At 35.8% G+C, this 18,400-nt stretch overlaps 1 protein-coding gene across 2 annotated transcripts; it reads left to right on the top strand.

The window, feature by feature from the left end:
• The first annotated feature begins 13,568 nt into the window (after positions 1–13,568).
• On the top strand, positions 13,569–16,827 carry LOC113316933. Of its 2 annotated transcripts, XM_026565093.1 has the most exons (3): positions 13,569–14,054; positions 16,038–16,353; positions 16,468–16,827. In XM_026565093.1, exons 2-3 carry the CDS (start codon positions 16,084–16,086, stop codon positions 16,612–16,614), a joined length of 417 nt encoding a protein of 138 aa, XP_026420878.1. In that variant the 5' UTR covers positions 13,569–14,054; positions 16,038–16,083; the 3' UTR covers positions 16,615–16,827. The 2 variants fall into 2 exon arrangements, with proteins under 2 accessions (XP_026420878.1, XP_026420877.1); XM_026565092.1 differs by having other exon boundaries at positions 16,038–16,827.
• Positions 16,828–18,400: the final 1,573 nt, after the last annotated feature.

The following is an 18,400-nucleotide window of genomic DNA, read 5'->3' as shown; positions in this document are numbered from 1 at the left end:
ATTCATATTTGGATTTGTTGTAAAAGTACTATAAGGGATAGATGTGTGTTACTCATATCAAAAGGATTCATTCTTTCTTCACAAATAGGGCTAGGATGATCTAGGGTTCTACATACTTTGTGAAATTAAGGGTCGTAAAGACCATATATAGCTCCAACCAGCGAGAGAAATATAGTTAGTGATTGATAAACCTGAATGTCGTAGTTGATCAAGGGTCTTGCTGGTAACATCAACATTTAACAAAACTTCGATGTTCTTCTCATCATTATCTATAGCATATGGTTTCTTAGCATCTTAATAAACCCCAGCAGAACGACGAAGATTCTTGATGTCTGGAATAATGTATTTGGGGATTCTTTTGATGAGCATCCATATTTTAACCGAGTAGAAGTTTGTTTTGTCAATGAAATCTGGACCACGTGGTGGTACTTCATTTAGAACCATTAACTTCCCAAAGAGGCCTCTAGTTCCACCTTGCCTGAGGATTTTGTAGTCTTCCATACTTCTCAGTGCTACTGAGTAGAAATTTCTTATTTTCTTCAAAAGATCAACCTTAGCATCTCTCCTAATTTCTCATGTTGTTGTTGATGATACAGATATGCTTCTGGTATCATGAGAGATTTTTCTGCAAAGTTTACCAATGAAACACCATTTCCAGCTGATATATTTTTTAGACAAGATATTATTAGAGTTATAAACAACTTTGGGATCCTCAAGGATATTGAAAGATAAATTCATTTGGTTAACTAGGTTCTCAATGGATTCACCATGTTTAGAGTTGAAAGAGGAAGCCATGAGAGAGAGGTTGAGAGCTCCAAACAGAAGATTATCAACTGGAAAAAAATAGTTTTCTAGTTAAAAGTGTTGAAACCTTTAATTTGCATATTGAGATCTGATTCGTTTAGATGAAAGTGTTAGCCATCCAGAAAAATGTTGCAAAGTATCTCCAAGTAAAGTGAAGCATGCAACATCTAACCAACGGGAGGCTGGCGGCCCGTAAGACCAAAACCTAACCATATACTTGAAAGGTGACCTAGAGTACATTTTCTCACGTGATGATCGATGCATCTTATCCTGACAATGACTACTAACTTGATCTTGGGGCCAAATCTTCCAGGAAAAAAGAGGAGAGATACCAGCCTACACTTTAAAGTATAAAGCTTATTTACATGATATTGATGTATTTATATAAGATATTGACAATGGTCAATAGTTTTAAATTTTAGGCCTGTGTTATTGGAAATACTAGTCACGGACCAAGGTATTTTGTAGAGAATTTATATATCGTAGAGGAACTTTGATATTGATTCATAATTTTGAGGTGCATATCTATGTCATTGCAGAAAAAAAGTCTGAAAAATAGGAAAGAGTTATTTGAGCAAAAACTAGAACAGAGGACAACCTAGAAAAAACTGGCTATTTTAGTTTTCTTAATCTTTGAGCAAAATTAAACTAACTTTATATTTGGGATTAGAATAATTCAACCCCTACTAATTCTTTATCTTAGACCTCTTTATCTTTCTCTCTAATTTTTTCTTGTTTACTGATTCTCTTTTGTTTTTTCTCTGTCTTATGGATTACTAATCCTTTGGTATCAGCATCCATTTTTACTAATCAGTCGTAAGATAAGTAGTTGTGCTCATTCCAGTGGCGGTATTTTTGCAATATGCATTTCCGAATCAATGCTAGAAGTGGTGTATCCTCCAGCAGTTGTGCATTCCTCAGCAGTTGTGCTATCTATCTCCTCCAAGATGGTTCCATATAGGTTGCTTAAAGTTGTCTCTTATCAATTTGGCCATAATCTTGCTGAAAACTTCTCATCGTTATTCAAGTTCCATCAACAACATCCAGCTGATTTCTCAAAGTTTCAGAATATGGAAAGTCTCATATCCCAAAAGCTAACAAACGGTTACAGCCGTTTTTGCAATTCTAGGCGTTATTCTTGCGTGACTAATTATTGGCGTTATTTTAGCAAGCTTAATCTTCAACATATAGCTGATCCCTCAAGGTTTTAGAATAGGGAAAGTCTCATATCCCGACAGCAAACTAACGGTTACATCCGTTCCTGCAATTCTAGGTGTCATTTTTGCGTGAGTAATTGCTGGCATAATTTTAGCTACCCAAATCTTCCATATTTTAAAACTGTCGTTCAGCAACAACATCACCCCAACAGTCATCACTCTCATAACTCTTTTTCCTATTTTTGGATAGAAGATATCTCCTTGCATGATAAATTAAGCACCTATGACAAGATTATCTCTGTTATAAATAACCTCATTATCTCGCCTCTTTCACATTACAAAAAAACCCAAATCTATATTCATTCTAAATACTTCTCGCCTCAAGCGGTGTAATTCTGAGTGTTCTATTATGGCCACTAATTCTCAACTTCAAGTATTCGGTATTACTACACAAATGCAGCATACAAATATTGGGGTTGTTGGACCCCAAAGAAGAACTTTAGGATCTGATCAAGTTATCAATAATGCTGCCGATGAGTGGTCCAACAGTGTGCTTGGAAAGATCATCTGTCCGGAGATATTGGAAGTCAGAGAAGTCCTATATGAGATCAATGCGATTTGGAAGAAATTCAAAAACAGGGAAACAAAAGTAATGGGTCCTAATGTTTTTGTATTCAAATTCAGCAACACCAGAGAGCAAGAGGAAGTTATCAAAAAGTCCACATGGACTGTAAAAGGTTATTTGTTGGCTGTGGAGATATACAATCCGAGAATTCCGTTGGATGACACTAAATTTCTTCATCAAATTTGGACTATTAAGTTCAGAAATTTACAGCTAGAACATCTTAATGTGTCTATGGTGGATGAGATCATTCAAGATTTGGGGGGCGGGGGAATAATTGAAATAGACCTTCCTAATGCACATCCTAGAATTGGCAGAATGGTGAAGGCCAAAACTAGAATGCAGTTAACTTCTCCACTTAAGAGAGGCGCTTGGTTGAGAACATCATATGGGGGCGAAGCTTGGATTAAGTACCACCGGGAAAAGCAACCCTATAATATTTGCGATCAATGCTTTGTTATCGACCATTCTGATGACAACTGTGAACAAATTGCACTTCAGTTACATTTCGATTCAATGTCCGCTGTAGAATAAGAAGTATGGAGTCTGGAGCAACACGAAGAATCTATAGATGTGGCTGCACCTGAAGGAAATGCGGGTGTTGGTAATATGAATGGAAGTAATGGTTTGAGTGCCCCTATTCCAAACACGGGTGCTATTAACAGAAATGGGTCCTTAACTACTGATATTACCGATGAAGACTTGGACAATTTTGAGGAGAGAAATAGCAAACGATCCCGTAGTGTTATTTCTTCATCTCCGAACAGCGCCTACCCCAATCAATCGATTCAAACTCTTCTCAACCCGCCAACTACTAGATCTAATCAAACAGATCTGGAAATTACTGCTGATATGATGACTTGTAATCATTCCGAGACAACTTCTGGCAATCTAACGGAACCCATGGGTGGTGTGGAAATGGAGGATCTTGATGAGGAAACTGCAGTTGTAGATGATGACCTTACGCTGATTAATGTCATGGAGGCTGCTAAAAAGGTATCTCTTATTCTAGATTTTATTTCCCCTAAACTCATAAACCCTAATTTCTCTTATCTTAACACATACTCCCTGTTATCGATTTATTGCTTGCAATCCCAAATTTTTTCTGAAAACTGCTACCTAATCCACATATTGGTTACCAACAATCACTCTGTTCTGTCTCATCTGCTCACTGCTGCTACGAAATTGCTTGACTTCTATTGTGTGTTTATTGCTCTCAATTTATTATTGGATGTTATCTTGTTAGAGTTACTATTCTGGGTGACTTGGTTTTGTTAAATTACACTGTTGAGTTCCATTTGACTGATCATCTTGAAATCTCAGCAATAATTGTTAACTGTGTTGGAAAGTATTTTATTGTTTTCACTGTTTGCATAGGAATAACAAAGAATTTGAGTTGTCTTTTTAAGGTCTTATTGTTGTGTTTTCCCCTGTTGTTTCTATATTATTCTTTATTTTTGTGTATTATCAGAGTTTTCTTGGTTCTACTTAACTGCAGTTCTAGTTATTCCTACTTCACTCTCATTATGAGAATATTGTCGTGGAATTGTCAGGGCTTCAGCCACCCGACCACTAGAACTTCACTATGGAATTTGATCAGGTCTCAAAACCCTAAAATGATATTCTTATGTATGTTTAGTTATTTAAAAAGATTTAATTTTCCAAATTTTTGGGTTTTTCCTTTTATTGGTCTTGTTGGGGGCATTGCCCTCCTTTGGAAATCTGGATTTGATTGTCAGAGTGTTCAAAATACTGATAAAATTATCAATGTGATTATCAGAGATGAACCCAGTAAGCCTGAATTCCTCGCTACTTTCTTTTATGGTTCTGTATACCATTATGACAGAGTACAACAATGGAACTACATTGGGGAAATTGGGTCTAGAGCTAATCTTCCTTGGGTCAGAATTGGTGATCTTAATATTACTATACATGCCCATGAAAGATCAACTTTCTCTACCCCCACCATTGTTGAGTTTCCTATCAATCAACAAGTTACTGATAATACTGACTTCTCTGATTTAGGTTACATTGGTACTCAATACACTTGGAATAATAAGCAAAGTGGAGAAAATCTTATTTGTGCTAGAATAGATAGGGCTTTAGGGAATGGTCTCTGGCTACAACACTATGGGCTGGCTAAAGTTGTCCATATTGATACCATAGGCAGCGACCACAATCCTATTATTCTGGAGACCTCTTCTATGTCTACTCAGGGTAGTAATCCATATAGATACTTCAAATGCTGGGGTAAGGATCCCTCTATTAGAGATGTTATTAAAAATGCATACTCTAAATTTGTTAGAGGTTCTCCTTCTTTTCAATTTACAAATAGACTGAGATTCGTTAAACATGATCTCAAAAAGTGGAATATCCATCACTTTGGTAATATAGACCAAAAAGTTAAAACTCTAAATGATGAGCTTCAAAATATGAATAGTCTTCCCTATACTACTCAGAACTTAGAGCTCATCAGAAAAGTTGAACTTGATTTAGACAATTGGCAAAAAGTTCAAGAGGTATTTTATGCTCAAAATTAAAGACAAGAGTTTTACACTTCTTTTGACAGGAATACTAGTTATTATCATAATTCTGTCAATAGAAGAAAGCACTTTAACCATATTAGTGCTCTTAAGATGGATAATGGCCAATGGATCAATGATAAAGCCAATCTTGAGAATCTATTGGTCAATCAATTTAGTTCTATAGGGACTACTATTAATCCCTTTAGAAATAATGCAATTCTTAATTGTATCAGTCCCTGTATTGCGGAAGCTGATAACAATAATTTTCTAAGACCAATTACACAACGAGAGATCAAAGACACTATAAACCAAATGACTCCCTGGACTTCTCCAGTGCCCGATGGTTTCCCCCCTGGATTTTACAAAGAAAACATTGATCTTCTAGTCATGGATGTTTGGAAAACAGTTCAGAGTTTTTTTAATTCCAAACATTTATTGAAGGAAATGAATCACACTTTTCTTTCATTAATCCCTAAGATTAATAATCCCTCCACCCCTGCTGATTTCAGACCGATATCCTTATGTAACTCTAATTACAAAATAATCTCTAAGATTATAGTTAATAGAATGAAACCGCTCTTGAGTAAAATAATTAGTCCTTATCAGGCAGCTTATGTCCCTCAAAGGCATATCCAGGACAATGTTATCATTGCTCATGAGATGGTTCATACCATGAAAAGGAAAAAGGATAAATGGGGAGTCATGGGCCTTAAACTTGATATGTCTAAGGCCTTCTACAGGATGGAATGGTCTTTTCTCTTGGATGTTCTCAAGTCTTATGGTTTTTCCGAAAATTGGTGTAGTTTAATTTTTCAATGTGTTAGTATTACAAGTATATCTATTTTTCTTAATGGCTCTCCATGTAAAGCATATAGACCTACTAGGGTTTTGAGACAAGGAGATCCCTTGTCTCCTTATCTTTTTATTTTATGTATGGAAGCTTTCTCTAGGTATTTAATTCATGCAGAAAATTGTAATCTTATCCATGGATTAAAAGTTACCAAAGAGGCTCCCAGCATTAGTCATCTGCTTTTTGCGGATGACTTCCTCATCTTTGTCAAAGATTCTCACAATGAAGTTGATTCTCTCATGAGTATTGTCCGTGATTTTAGTCTTTATTCCGGTCAGGTCATAAATTTTCAAAAGTCCGGTTGTTTTTTTAGCAAAAATGTTCATCCTGATTTGGCTGTTTCTTTAATTAGATCCCTTAATGTTAAGAAGATTGGCCTAAATGAGAGATATTTAGGTATTCCTCTTTTCATTGCTAAATCCCGTACGGATTCATTCAATCATTTGAATGACCATTTTGACAAAAGGGTAGCCAAGTGGAAGGGTAAGCACTTTAACCAATCAGGTAGATCTGTTTTGGTTCAACATGTGTTAAAGGTTTATCCTATTTATCACATGAATACCTTTAGAATCCCAGATAATATCCTCCAAGAAATGGAGAGATCCCAAAGGAATTTTGGTGGGGTAAAACACAATCTGGTGGTTTTTATCCTACTAATTGGAACAAGGTTTGTTCTCATAAATTACAAGGTGGTCTCGGTTTTAAAAATATTAAACATGTAAATTTGTCTCTTTAAGTAAAACTGCTTGGAAACTTCTCCATTCATCTACAGATTTGTGCACTGTTATTCTGAGATGCAAGTATTTTAGAAATGGTTGTGCTTTTCTTTATAACAAAAAACAAGACTCGACTTGGGTCTGGAAGAGCATATGTACTGGTCTCGATTTTATTGTTCAACATTGTTTTTGGGAAGTGAAAAATGGTCTTGATATCCTTGCTTTCAGGGACAACTGGATTCCAAATCCAGTTGAACCATTGTATGTGTCTGCTCCTAATCCTAATTACTGCGTGTCTGAATTCATAGATCAAGATACTAAGAGCTGGAAACCTTATCTTGTAAATTCTTATTTCACACCACCTAATGCTCAATCTATCCTTAATACTAGGATTCCTATTGTTGGACATGATAGGCTTATCTGGCCTTATACTAAGAATGGTCAGGTTTCGGTAAAATCAGCCTACAAGGTCATTTCAGGTCAATCTCAGTATATTATAAACCCTAGATTAGTAAACCCCATATATAAATCCCTTTGGAAACTGAAAATCCTCCCAAAGGTTCAACTATTCATTTGTAGGTGTCATGAAGGTATCTTATCTTCTAAGACTAATGTCTTTAAGTTCAGTTATGATCAAGACAAGAACTGTAGTATGTGTAATGCTGACAACCTTGAAACTGCTGAACACATTATCTTACACTGTCCATTTGCTAAGGAAGTGTGGTCTCTTACTCCGTATAAAGACCAAATTGGTTACGATGCTAGTTTGAATATATATATGACTGAATGGGTTTCCAAGTGGCTTTCTAATCCATCTCTGAAAGATAAAGCTGTGGATTCTTTACTATTGCTTGGTGTATTTGGAGAGATAGTTACTCTTTCATTTTTCAAGATATATCTCTGAATCATCACTCTACTTCTAGAGTATGGCTAAAATTAGTGAATGGCACTGCTCAACATCTCAATAGTGCCGCTACTCTGGCTGATCCTACACCTGCACAACATGTTGGCATGGACTATGAAGCTGTCACTAGTAATTTACCTGATGATTGTATTATTGTATATTGTGACGCTTCTTTTGACAAAGATACCTATCTCTCTGGTATTGGACTGATCATGAATGATGTTGCAGAGAACTTCCTCGGGTGCAAGACCATCTCAGGCCTAACTAGAAATGCAGAAGAAGCTGAAAGCCTTGCTGTCTTAGAAGCCGTACTCTGGGAAAAAGAGCAAGGAAAGATCCATGTCTGCCTTATTAGTGATGCAAAAGTAGTTTTAGATTTCTTGAATTTAAATAATAACCAACTAAGTTGGTTTAACAACTCTATCTTAGAAGACTGTAAGTCTCTTTTGGAATGCTTTAGTTCTATTAGATTTGAATTCTTAAATAGAAGTTTCACACACTTGGCAGATGTTGCAGCCAAGCACTGTAGAACTTCCAGGATCAATGGGGAATGGTTTGGATCCAAGCCAAATTTCCTCTCTGAACAATTGTAATTCAATTCTGATTAATGATATTTTTCTTAGCAAAAAAAAAATCTATGTCATTGGCAATCTAGAATACATGGCACAGTTTGGATAACTTTGCCTATGTAAAGAGTGGTCAGGATTTGTTTAGGGAAAAGATAAATCTACGGTCGTGGTTTGTTCAACTATAGTGTTAGTTTAAATGTTCTATTAATTGGTGTTGTCTCATTAATTTCTCATAATAAATGGTTTATTAAATTTTATTTCTCCTAATTAAACTAATAAATATATATTCCATTAATTGCTTAAATGATATTATTAGTATTTTATTAAATTGGGGTCTTATAAATTGTTTATGATGAATGATTCATTAAACTTTTATTTCCCTTCATTAATTAAATAAATACATAATTTCATTAATAAATAATTTTACTAAAAATTATATCAATTGAATATGTTAATGTTTGTTTCTCATAAGTGATGGTTGTGGTTGGGAATAAAGATGCATCTAACTGGCTCATATCACATGTCCCGTATTTTTCTTTCTCTTCTTGTCCTAGCCAACGACAGTACGCCACCTGTTTTTCGCTATATTGTTTTATTTGTAAATTCATGACGAGTTTATATTCACCTAACGTCATTGTCGATCACTAAAACTACCCTTTCTTTGGTTCTTTGTCTTTTCAAAGATGATTTTATATCTATTCCTCTCTGATAAACTTAAATAACATGTTAAAGATCGTAAAAACAAGGACTTTTATATAATGAGTGCATTTTCTCTTTTTTTTTTTTGAGAAAACAAAAAAAAATTAAAAAAAAAAAAACAAAGCAAAACAAAGGGGGAATGTCATTGAGATCCACAACCACAAATCCAGTTTGATGTGTTCAAATCAAAAAAAATGTTAAGTTCATGGAAGATTTGTTTTAAGTTGAGAGAACGGCAATCCAAAAGAGGGTGAAAACATGAGTGGAAGAAAATTGGTGGAAATATGATTAAGAAAAAAAAATGGTTTATAATTGAGAAAACCTCTAAAGAGAAACAGAAAGGTTTAAGTTTCGAACCCAAAACTAAAATCACCGTCCACATATTACTACTCATAAAATTAGGTCTCTAAAATCTACCATTACAATCGTGTATAACTCTATTGTAGATTTATAAAATGAAGTGCAAAGTACAATCGATAGTTCATCGAATGTTGCTTTCGATTTAGGATTAGGATCCAAAGTATAATTGAAACTATAATTGTTTGGCTTGGGATTTTATGTTAATTGATTGGGGAATTTAGTATATATTTACTGGACTGGAATGACTATATAAACAAAAAATTCCTTGAACATCATCATGAACAATGAGAACCATGAAGACAACCATGTCATATTAGACGTCGTTATCTATTACTTAAATATTTTTTAGAGAAAACAGGCGGCGCACTGTCATTGGTTGGGTGGTGCAATGTCATGTTAAAAATAATAGTAAATAAATTACTCTATTAATGGTTATTTAAATACATTTTTATTAACTAATACTTAGATTTGCTAATAATTATATAAATGGTCATAATGGTGGCTGTGGTGGGGTTCATGAGCAGTGGAGATGACAAAAACATTATGGAGTTATGGACGGTGGTCGCGGAAGCTATTTCGGTAGCAAGAGTGGTGATGGATGGTGTTTTTGGGTTGGTAACAATTGTTGAACAACCTTGGCCGGTTAAAAATAAGATGCACTCATGTCCTTCAATTATACTAGCAGGTATTTGATTAATTTTTTTTCTGTTTTTCCAAATCGAGATAGTTGCATAGTGTTATATTACTGTCATTTTTTATTTTTTTTACTTTTCTTATTTTTATATGACTTTGAACCTCAATCAGAACAAACGATAAAAATGACAATTATGGTTATTTCATCGAACATGGTATGGTTTTATTTTGGATGTTCTACCAAGCTTTCGACAAGCACAATTGGGTGGCATGGGCATAATTTCAATTTTTTAATGGATTATGTTATTTTCATGAAGTTCATTTTCCCAAACATGTATTTTCCATGGTCACTTTATTCTTTATATTCTCAAAATTTGATCATTTTGCTAAATATTTTATCTCAGCTTTGTTGTTATGGATTTTTAAAATGTTAGTCTTTAGTGTACATAATACCGTGGTTTTAAAACAGTACTTATATTATAAATGATAGAATAATTATTTCTTTTGCGTACATGTTTACTACTATAACTCTATAAGATAATGCAAAGAAGATATTGATAACGCACACATGTTTACAACTATTATTTTGTCATCGAGACTCTTTTCCTACCTTATTAAGAGGATTTCTCGGGCGAGCTCACACGATTTTTATTTTTCAGGCAACAAGCGGAAAAATGATGCCAATTGATTGTAAGAATTATTACGAATCCAAGAGATTTATAAGGCGTTTCACACAAAAATATCCCTTACTAAATGTTTTGACGTTATTTAGCTAACCATGATGGATAACAGAGTCTACTGATATTCAATTTTTTGACGTTATTTAGCTAACCATGGTTTCCTCATTTTTTATGCAGGGAATAACCGCACAATTGGAAGGTCAAGATCGTAGAATGTATATGGGTTTTGAGGAAAATGAGATCTTATTGAATTCGTAAGAACATAAAATATGATATTTATTGTTGAGTCCATGCTAGGTTTTAATATTTTTGGACTATTTGTTAGGGAAAAAAAATCAACAAGGATTTGGACATTTTTAAGGCCTAACCAACTATTTAGGACGGATGAACTCAGGCAACGTAAATCTATGTTTTGGTTTTGCACGATCGTTAAAATAAAGTAAATTCGGAAATGCAATATCATTTCAAATGACCCATAAAATACCTTTGTAAATTTTAAAACACATCACAGTTTTTTTTTTTGGAAAGAGAGTGTAAAATTAATTATGATTAATTCGTGACTTGAGGGTATAACTCTAACATATTTTGAAAGATGTAAAAGTGTCGAACATATTAGAAATAAATCATATATGAGTATATGAAAAAGGATTTATAGATTAAAGACCGGAAATATCAATCGATTTTTTCTTTACTTTTGATAAAGAGGACAAAACGACAAATAATAAGTATTAATTATACTATCAGAACACCCGAAATTGATATCGGAAACTGATATCAAACAGAATTGTGCCCGTGCAGTTAAGCGCTAGTACTGGTTACAAACCAAGGTATATAGTCCGACTAGTCAAATCATGGACTCACAAACTTGTTGGAATACAATGAGTGACGAAGATATGGCATCATAGATATCGTAGTTCCGTAAAGTTGGGTCTTACCAACGAACCCATTTCCACATGTCGGCCCGAGAGGCAGGGGAGATGGCCCGAGAATCTATATGAGAATAAAGAGGTATTGCGGGTCCCAAAATCCCTCCTCCACTGCCATCCAAGGGAGAGTGGAAAATTATAAAAGCTGGTTCATTTCCTCTTTTCACTTGGCAAAAAAAAAAAAATCATCGTCGTTAATCCATTCCCCCAAGTTGGAAATCAAATCAGAGATGGAAGTTAAAATCCAAGCATTCCAATTTTATAAATAGTGTTTATGAGGTTGGGAGTGGTAGTGGTGATGATGAAGGTAGCCCTGATGATACAGTGGAGGTGAAGCGAAATTTTCAGGTGGTTCCGAACCAAAATTATACATACACCAATCTGTTACATACTTGTGTACAAGATTGCAAACGTATTCAATCCCGTCATGTGTGCGACAGAATGCCTCATCTAAAACCTCAAGCTACAAAAAAGTGCAAAGTTATCCATGCCAAGACCCTGAGTCTTGGGTTTGGATTACAAGGAAAACTTGGAAATATAATTGTTGAATATGTACGGTTAATGTGGCGAGATTGATTTCGCGACGGAGGCCTTCAACCTGCTCGATACAAGAGATACCGTTGCTTGGATTTCAATCATGTGTATGCATTCAACACCGGGATATCCAGAAGCGGTTGTCACGGTGTTTATTTCTGTTTGAGTAATGTGGGTTTAGTTTTTTCACTGCGATTCGATCAGATATGAGTTAAATTCCTTCTGTGGGGGTTCTTTGATTGATATGCATGCTAAATGTGACTGCTTAGGCTTAGCTGATGCTCAAAAAGTATTTGATAGAGTTGGTAAACCTGATACTGTATCTTGGACATAAATGACTGCCGGTTAAGTTCGAGTTAACTTGCCTGTTGTCTGTAGAAATGCGCTAATTGCAGGATACCTTCAGATCAACAAAGCAGACACATTCGCCAGCATTAACTGCATGTAGTGCATCATCAAGGTTGGATCTGGGAAGGCAGGTTCACCGTGATCCTTTCAAAATCTGGTGTTTTAATTGATGATGAGTCTTGGGTATGTACTTGCGATCTTCAAGCAGTGAAGATGCAAGTAAGCTCTTTTTGGAGTTCCCAGAACAGAGAAGTAGAGTTGTATTGACTTGTATGATTTCAGGACATGCTCAGAACGGCAATAGCGTGGAGGCTCTTTGTTTTTTTAGAGAAATGTGTAATGATGATGCTCTACCAGATCAATCCACTTTTACCGGTGTCCTCAGTGCTTGTTCTGGCTTAGCAGCCCTACAGGATGGGGAAGTCTTCATTGTCTTGCTTTTCGTACCAGGTTCGGATGAATCCACATGCATTGTTCTAGTGGATATGTATGCTAAATGTGGGTACATTGGGAGCTCGATAAAACTTTTTGAGGAAATGATAAAAAGAGAAGATGCAGCTTCGTGGAACTCAATGATTGTTGGATTTGAAGATCTTCGATCAAATGAAGCATGTGAATGTCAAACCTGATGATATCACATTCCTAGGAGCCCTCACAGCCTGCAGTCATGGAGGAATGGTATTAAGGTCGTGAATATTACAATCTTATGCTAAGTAATTTTGGGATCAAACCTAGAGATTTTCATTCTTTGACTGACCTATTTGGGCACCATGGACGTCTCAAAGAAGCATTTGAACCTGGAACTGGAGTTTGGGCTACATTACTCAGAGCTTGTAAATCACAGGGGTATTGAATACGGTCAGAAGGCAGCTGAGAAGCTTTTTTTGTTTTGTTGGAACCTCATAATCCTTCATCCTATGTGATTCTTTTATATATATATATGTGTGTGTGTGCTGTCACAAAGCTAGTGCATCCTGAAGTCCTATTATTTGGGGAGTTTGTTGGTAACGTTTTTGTAGTGCTTTAGTTGTTAGAGTAATGGTCCAATTTATGAATAATCTAAGTGGTGGTACTGGTCGAGTATAATTAGGAGTTTGAATAGGTCATTTTTGTTGTTTAGAAAATGTTAGTCGTTGAGTACCTGATGAATTTATTTAGGAGCAAGTCACTACGTGCTGTTCACCACTAGTATAAATAGAGTTAGTTGTCATGCGTACATACATCTCAAGTTTAATGAAATGTAGACATTAAAAATCTCTCTGTTAGTGAGCTCCCTCTCTACTCTCCTCTATACCTGTTTTGCGACATACGCAACATCTAAGAACTAGGATGCATCCAACAGAGTTCGAAATTCGAAGAAAGAAAATGGATTGAGAAAGTTTCCTGGATGTAGCTGGATTGAAGTGAATGCTAAGTTAAACTTATTTGTAGCCGGAGATAAACTTCATATTGGTGCTGGTGAAGTTCGTGCAGTTTTGAAGGATTGGACTATATTGATGAGAGAACAGCTAAATTCTTGAGCGGGTTGGAAGGAATATACAGTGTATTGGACCGGGCTTATATTTCAAACTTTCCTATTTACGACCCTGGAATTACTATAAATATCACGCTGAAACATGAGAATTCGTATAAGAGGCTTCTTTTTTCTTCCTTTGCACTTATTTGTACAAGAGGAGATCAAATTTGATTTTGCTGCAGCTGCTGCTTTGGTTTGGATCGATAGCAAGGTATGATTAGTTATTATTGTAGTATTGTATTTTTTCGATCGCTAGAGAATTATTTGGTGCGGACTATTTTCGAACCCGTTTCATCGATATTGTGGTATTTTTACATGTTGGCTTAGAATTATCGTATTTTTGCCTGTTGGCTTAGAATCATTTGGTTCACGAGTTTCGAACTCATGTCAGTCATATTTGTACATGTTGGCTTATGGCTGCCATCTTCATGCATCATAACCTATTCCTATTCATATATGTGGCTGATTATGAAAACCCTAAGTTGTTTTTATGTCATTTACACTTATCACTTATCAGCCATGCATATGTGTCCATATACAAGTTTAGACCACAACATACCAAGTTTGGTGAGTGTTATGCATCCATCACATATTAGTAGATGTTTTTGAATGGTAAGTATGGGTATGCGATGTTTTTTATGTCATGTCAGTCATATTTGTACCTGTTGGCTTATGGCTCACAACTTACAAGAGAGGGACACATTGGTTTTCCAATTGATAAACCTTGATAAGTTCAAGGTCCAAGGACAGAGAGGTCTCAAGGTATCCTTCTCAAGCATGTTCTTGTGATAATTTTGCAGTTTGTGCTGAATTCTTGCAGTTTAGTTACTTACACCTAGTTGTGTTGTATATGTTTGTAAATTAGTCAATGCTGGTGAGAATTTGAAGCAGGAGGAAAAATATGTGCGCGCACCTTCCGCTATTATTGAAGACCACGGTATTGAAAATCTCCCATTAAAGTTTAAAGATAACTATAATTTTAAAAGTGCTACATTAATTATTTATAATTTGGTTGGGGTGCAGCAGAACTTGTAATATCTATCCTTAACATCTTTGGCAATCTTTAACGCTACGAATGGCCCGAAAATGTTAAGGATAAGTATTACATGCTCCACTGCACCCCAACTAGATTGTTAAATTGTTGTGAAACTCTCAAAATTGTGTAATTTTGAAAGCGCCACAACAATTCTTTACAATCAGGTTGGGGTGTAGCAGTGCTTGTAATATTTATCTTTAATATCTTTGGGCAATTATTAACACAACGAACGGCTCGAAGATGTTAAGGATAAGTATTACAAGCTCCGCTGCTCCCCAGCCGGATTGTTAAGAATTGTTGTGAAACTCTCAAAATTGTAGTTATCTTAAAATTTTAATGGGAGATTTTCAGTACCGTTGTCTTCAATAACAGCCAAAGGTACGCGCACATGTTTTTCCTCCCGCTTCAAATTCTCATCAGCATTGCCTAATTTACATTCATATATATAGCACAACTAGGTGGAAGTAACTAAACTACAAGAATTCAGCACAAACTGCAATCACAAGAACATGCCCTGAGAAGGATACCTTGAGAAAGATATGTCCTTGCAATGTAGACCTTGAACTTATCAAGGTTTACCAATTGGAAAACCAGTGCCCCTCTTGTAAATTGAGAGCCTTGGCAAACCCTGCCCAGTCACCACTCAATGCAGACTATTTAGCAAGGTAACATATCTTATTATACTCGTGGCCTTCCTCATTCAACAAGGTCATAAAAATGTTATTTTTTGACATGAAATCCATGGAAAATCTCCTCTGAATTCCCTGTTAACAACAAAAAAAAAAAAAGAAAAATCAACATAGAAAAAAATTATATTTACAGTAAGACAATAACATCAACATGTGATGGATGCATAACTCTCACCAAACTTGGTATGTTGGGGTCTAAACTCGATATGGATGCATATGTGTCCATATCGTTGGAGTCTGACTCAGTCCCGCTCATGTTTTATTAATCTAATACTACTACACATTTAGGCGTGGATATCCTTTGTTTAACTGTCTGTCAAGAACTGTACTTGTGCTGTCTATGCCTTCTTGATGGTCTCATCTTTCCTCTTGTTTGATTTTTTCCCATCTCCGGAGAAATAAATGGATTGTCTTGCTTATAGAGAACCACTGGTCATGCATTACTGATGTTTTCATCTTTGGTTTACAGTTTTTATCCTGATGAAGTAGATATCTTTAGAGGAAATAGCAGAAATATGACTACAAAGGAGGATTCCTTCCAGGCTATTCTTCCTGATTATTTTTTGGATGCTGAATATGCCTTTGAAGGAAACAAGGATATGACTACTATTCCTGATGAAGAAGCAACCTCTGGAGGAAACAGCAGGGATATAACTAGTGAGCAGGAGATTTTTCAGGTTCCTCTTCAGATTCCGTCAGATGATGAATATGCCTCCTCTATCAGCTATTATAACTCGGAGGAAGAGTACTCTGATGAAGATGAAGATGAAGATGTGGATGTGGATGTATGTGGTGGGAGTACTAAATTTTCATACTCACCATGCATTAATTTTTCAGTTTCACTATTTTTACCAGTTTTATATTTGGATGATATGAACAAGAACAAGGATGTTTTGCAGGAGGATTACCATAACAATGATTGTCAGCTTGGTCTTTATGGTTGTTTTACAACAGGGCAGCGCTTTTCAAGTCAAGCAAGCCCTCCGAGCAAAAGTGGAAGCTGGATTGGCGAGAGGAAGACGAGACAGCAGAAGCTGCTTGGGTGAATGTGTACAGTTTTTATGAGTATCCTGTTATAGGGGCGGCATGGTTTATTAGAGGGGCGGTAGTGTGATACCAATGTCCCTCTAGTTGGTTAGGGGATGTCCAAAAGGAAATGTATATTGACCAGATTATCCTTTTTTCTTTAAATGGACTAATTTGTCCCTCCTTTTTAAATTGAAAAGACAAAATTATCCTCCATCATATTTAAACATGATTATGAATGAGTAGAGAGCAGTTTTTTTTCTTTCATCTTCTCTACTCCTCCATTGTAACCGTAAGCACCACCTCCACCATTAAACTTGATCGATTTTTTTTCTATTAATCGGTGATTCCCAATAGTACTAATCGTTGATTGAAGTATATGATAGAGAATGACGAAGAAGAAGAAGAAGAATGACGAAGATTCAACGGCTTCAAATCAACAAAATCCTTCAACCGGTGAAGAACCCTAATTCCAAACTCCTCAAGTTGAGAAATCAGGATTAATGACTTATATGAGGTATGTAATCAAAAACCCAGTTATTATTTTGTGTATTCTGTTCAATTTAAGTGTATTCTATATCAAAAATTAGGATTTTAGGTTCAAAATTAGAATTTGAACTCTGGAAATGAGGTTTCTACAGTTGGTATTGTTTCAATTACCAACCGTATCTGAACTGTTTGATGCATATACGTTTCGTAACAATTGAAATCATCAAAAATAACGAACCGTATGTTCTAGGGTTTGAGTTTTTTGTGAAGATACGGTTGGTACGGGACACCCTATTACGAACCGTATTCCTTCCTGCATGTTGATTTTTTTCTAGTCGGTTCGTAACTATGAGTTCGTAACCAACCGTATGTGTTATACGGTACTTAATGTTTGTTGATTATCAACCGTACTTTTGAGTTGTGTGACGTATAGAATTTCATTCTACGGTACAAGAAATTATGAACCGTAGAATAGTTACGGCACGTAAGTATCATTAGTCTCCAACCGTATGTCGTCCTGATGCTCAAACCAATTTCAAAGTTGTTACACGGTTGGAGACGAAACCAAAGTTACCAACCGTTTCTTTTACACGGTTTGTAACTTTGAACAATTATGAACCATATCTTTTACACGATTGTTCTGGACATCTCATTACCAACCGTATGTTTTGTGTTTCAATATATTTTGAGTTTCTTTGTTTGTATCTTGTTTGTTCAACCTTTAATAAATCATACAAATGTATTGCTTGTGTAGGAATCCTGATAGGGTCAAGATAAGAGAGGGAATAACTTAACTCCCATTGATCATACACCCACCCCTCGTGGTGACAAGCATTTAGGGGTAGATCATAGAGGTGACCATGTGAAGAAGAAGAATCAGTTTGAGATTAGGTTAAGAGAACCATTTGTAAGTAACTCTGGGGTTGAATTAGAAGGAGGTGAGCATAATGATCAACAAATTGAAGAAGAGGAAGTAATTACTCATGAATACAGTGAAGAGGAGGAAGAAGAAGGAAATAATGAAAAGGAGGGAGAGGAAGAAAGTGATGAAGATGAGGAAGAGGAAGCAAATGATGAAAAGGGAGTACAAAACAAGGGGAAAGAAATTGTCGTAGCTACAACTCTACCTCGAGCCAAACCAGTTAAAGAAAAGAAGACGAGAAAGGAACCCGCACCAAAAGGGTTGCATATTCCTACAGGAAAAGATCTGATGTTGCCACATAAGAAGAATAGATGTCCCTGGGGAGAGCCACCAGATAAGTCCTCAATCTTATTTGGTTATACCAATTCCTGGGCCGCAAAAGTCTGTGCGACTAG

Source organism: Papaver somniferum, chromosome 10 (genome assembly GCF_003573695.1).
Source record: "Papaver somniferum cultivar HN1 chromosome 10, ASM357369v1, whole genome shotgun sequence".
NCBI lineage: Eukaryota > Viridiplantae > Streptophyta > Magnoliopsida > Ranunculales > Papaveraceae > Papaver > Papaver somniferum.
The sequence above is the reverse complement of the archived record's forward strand: the minus strand, read 5'-3'. Positions and strand labels throughout refer to the sequence as shown.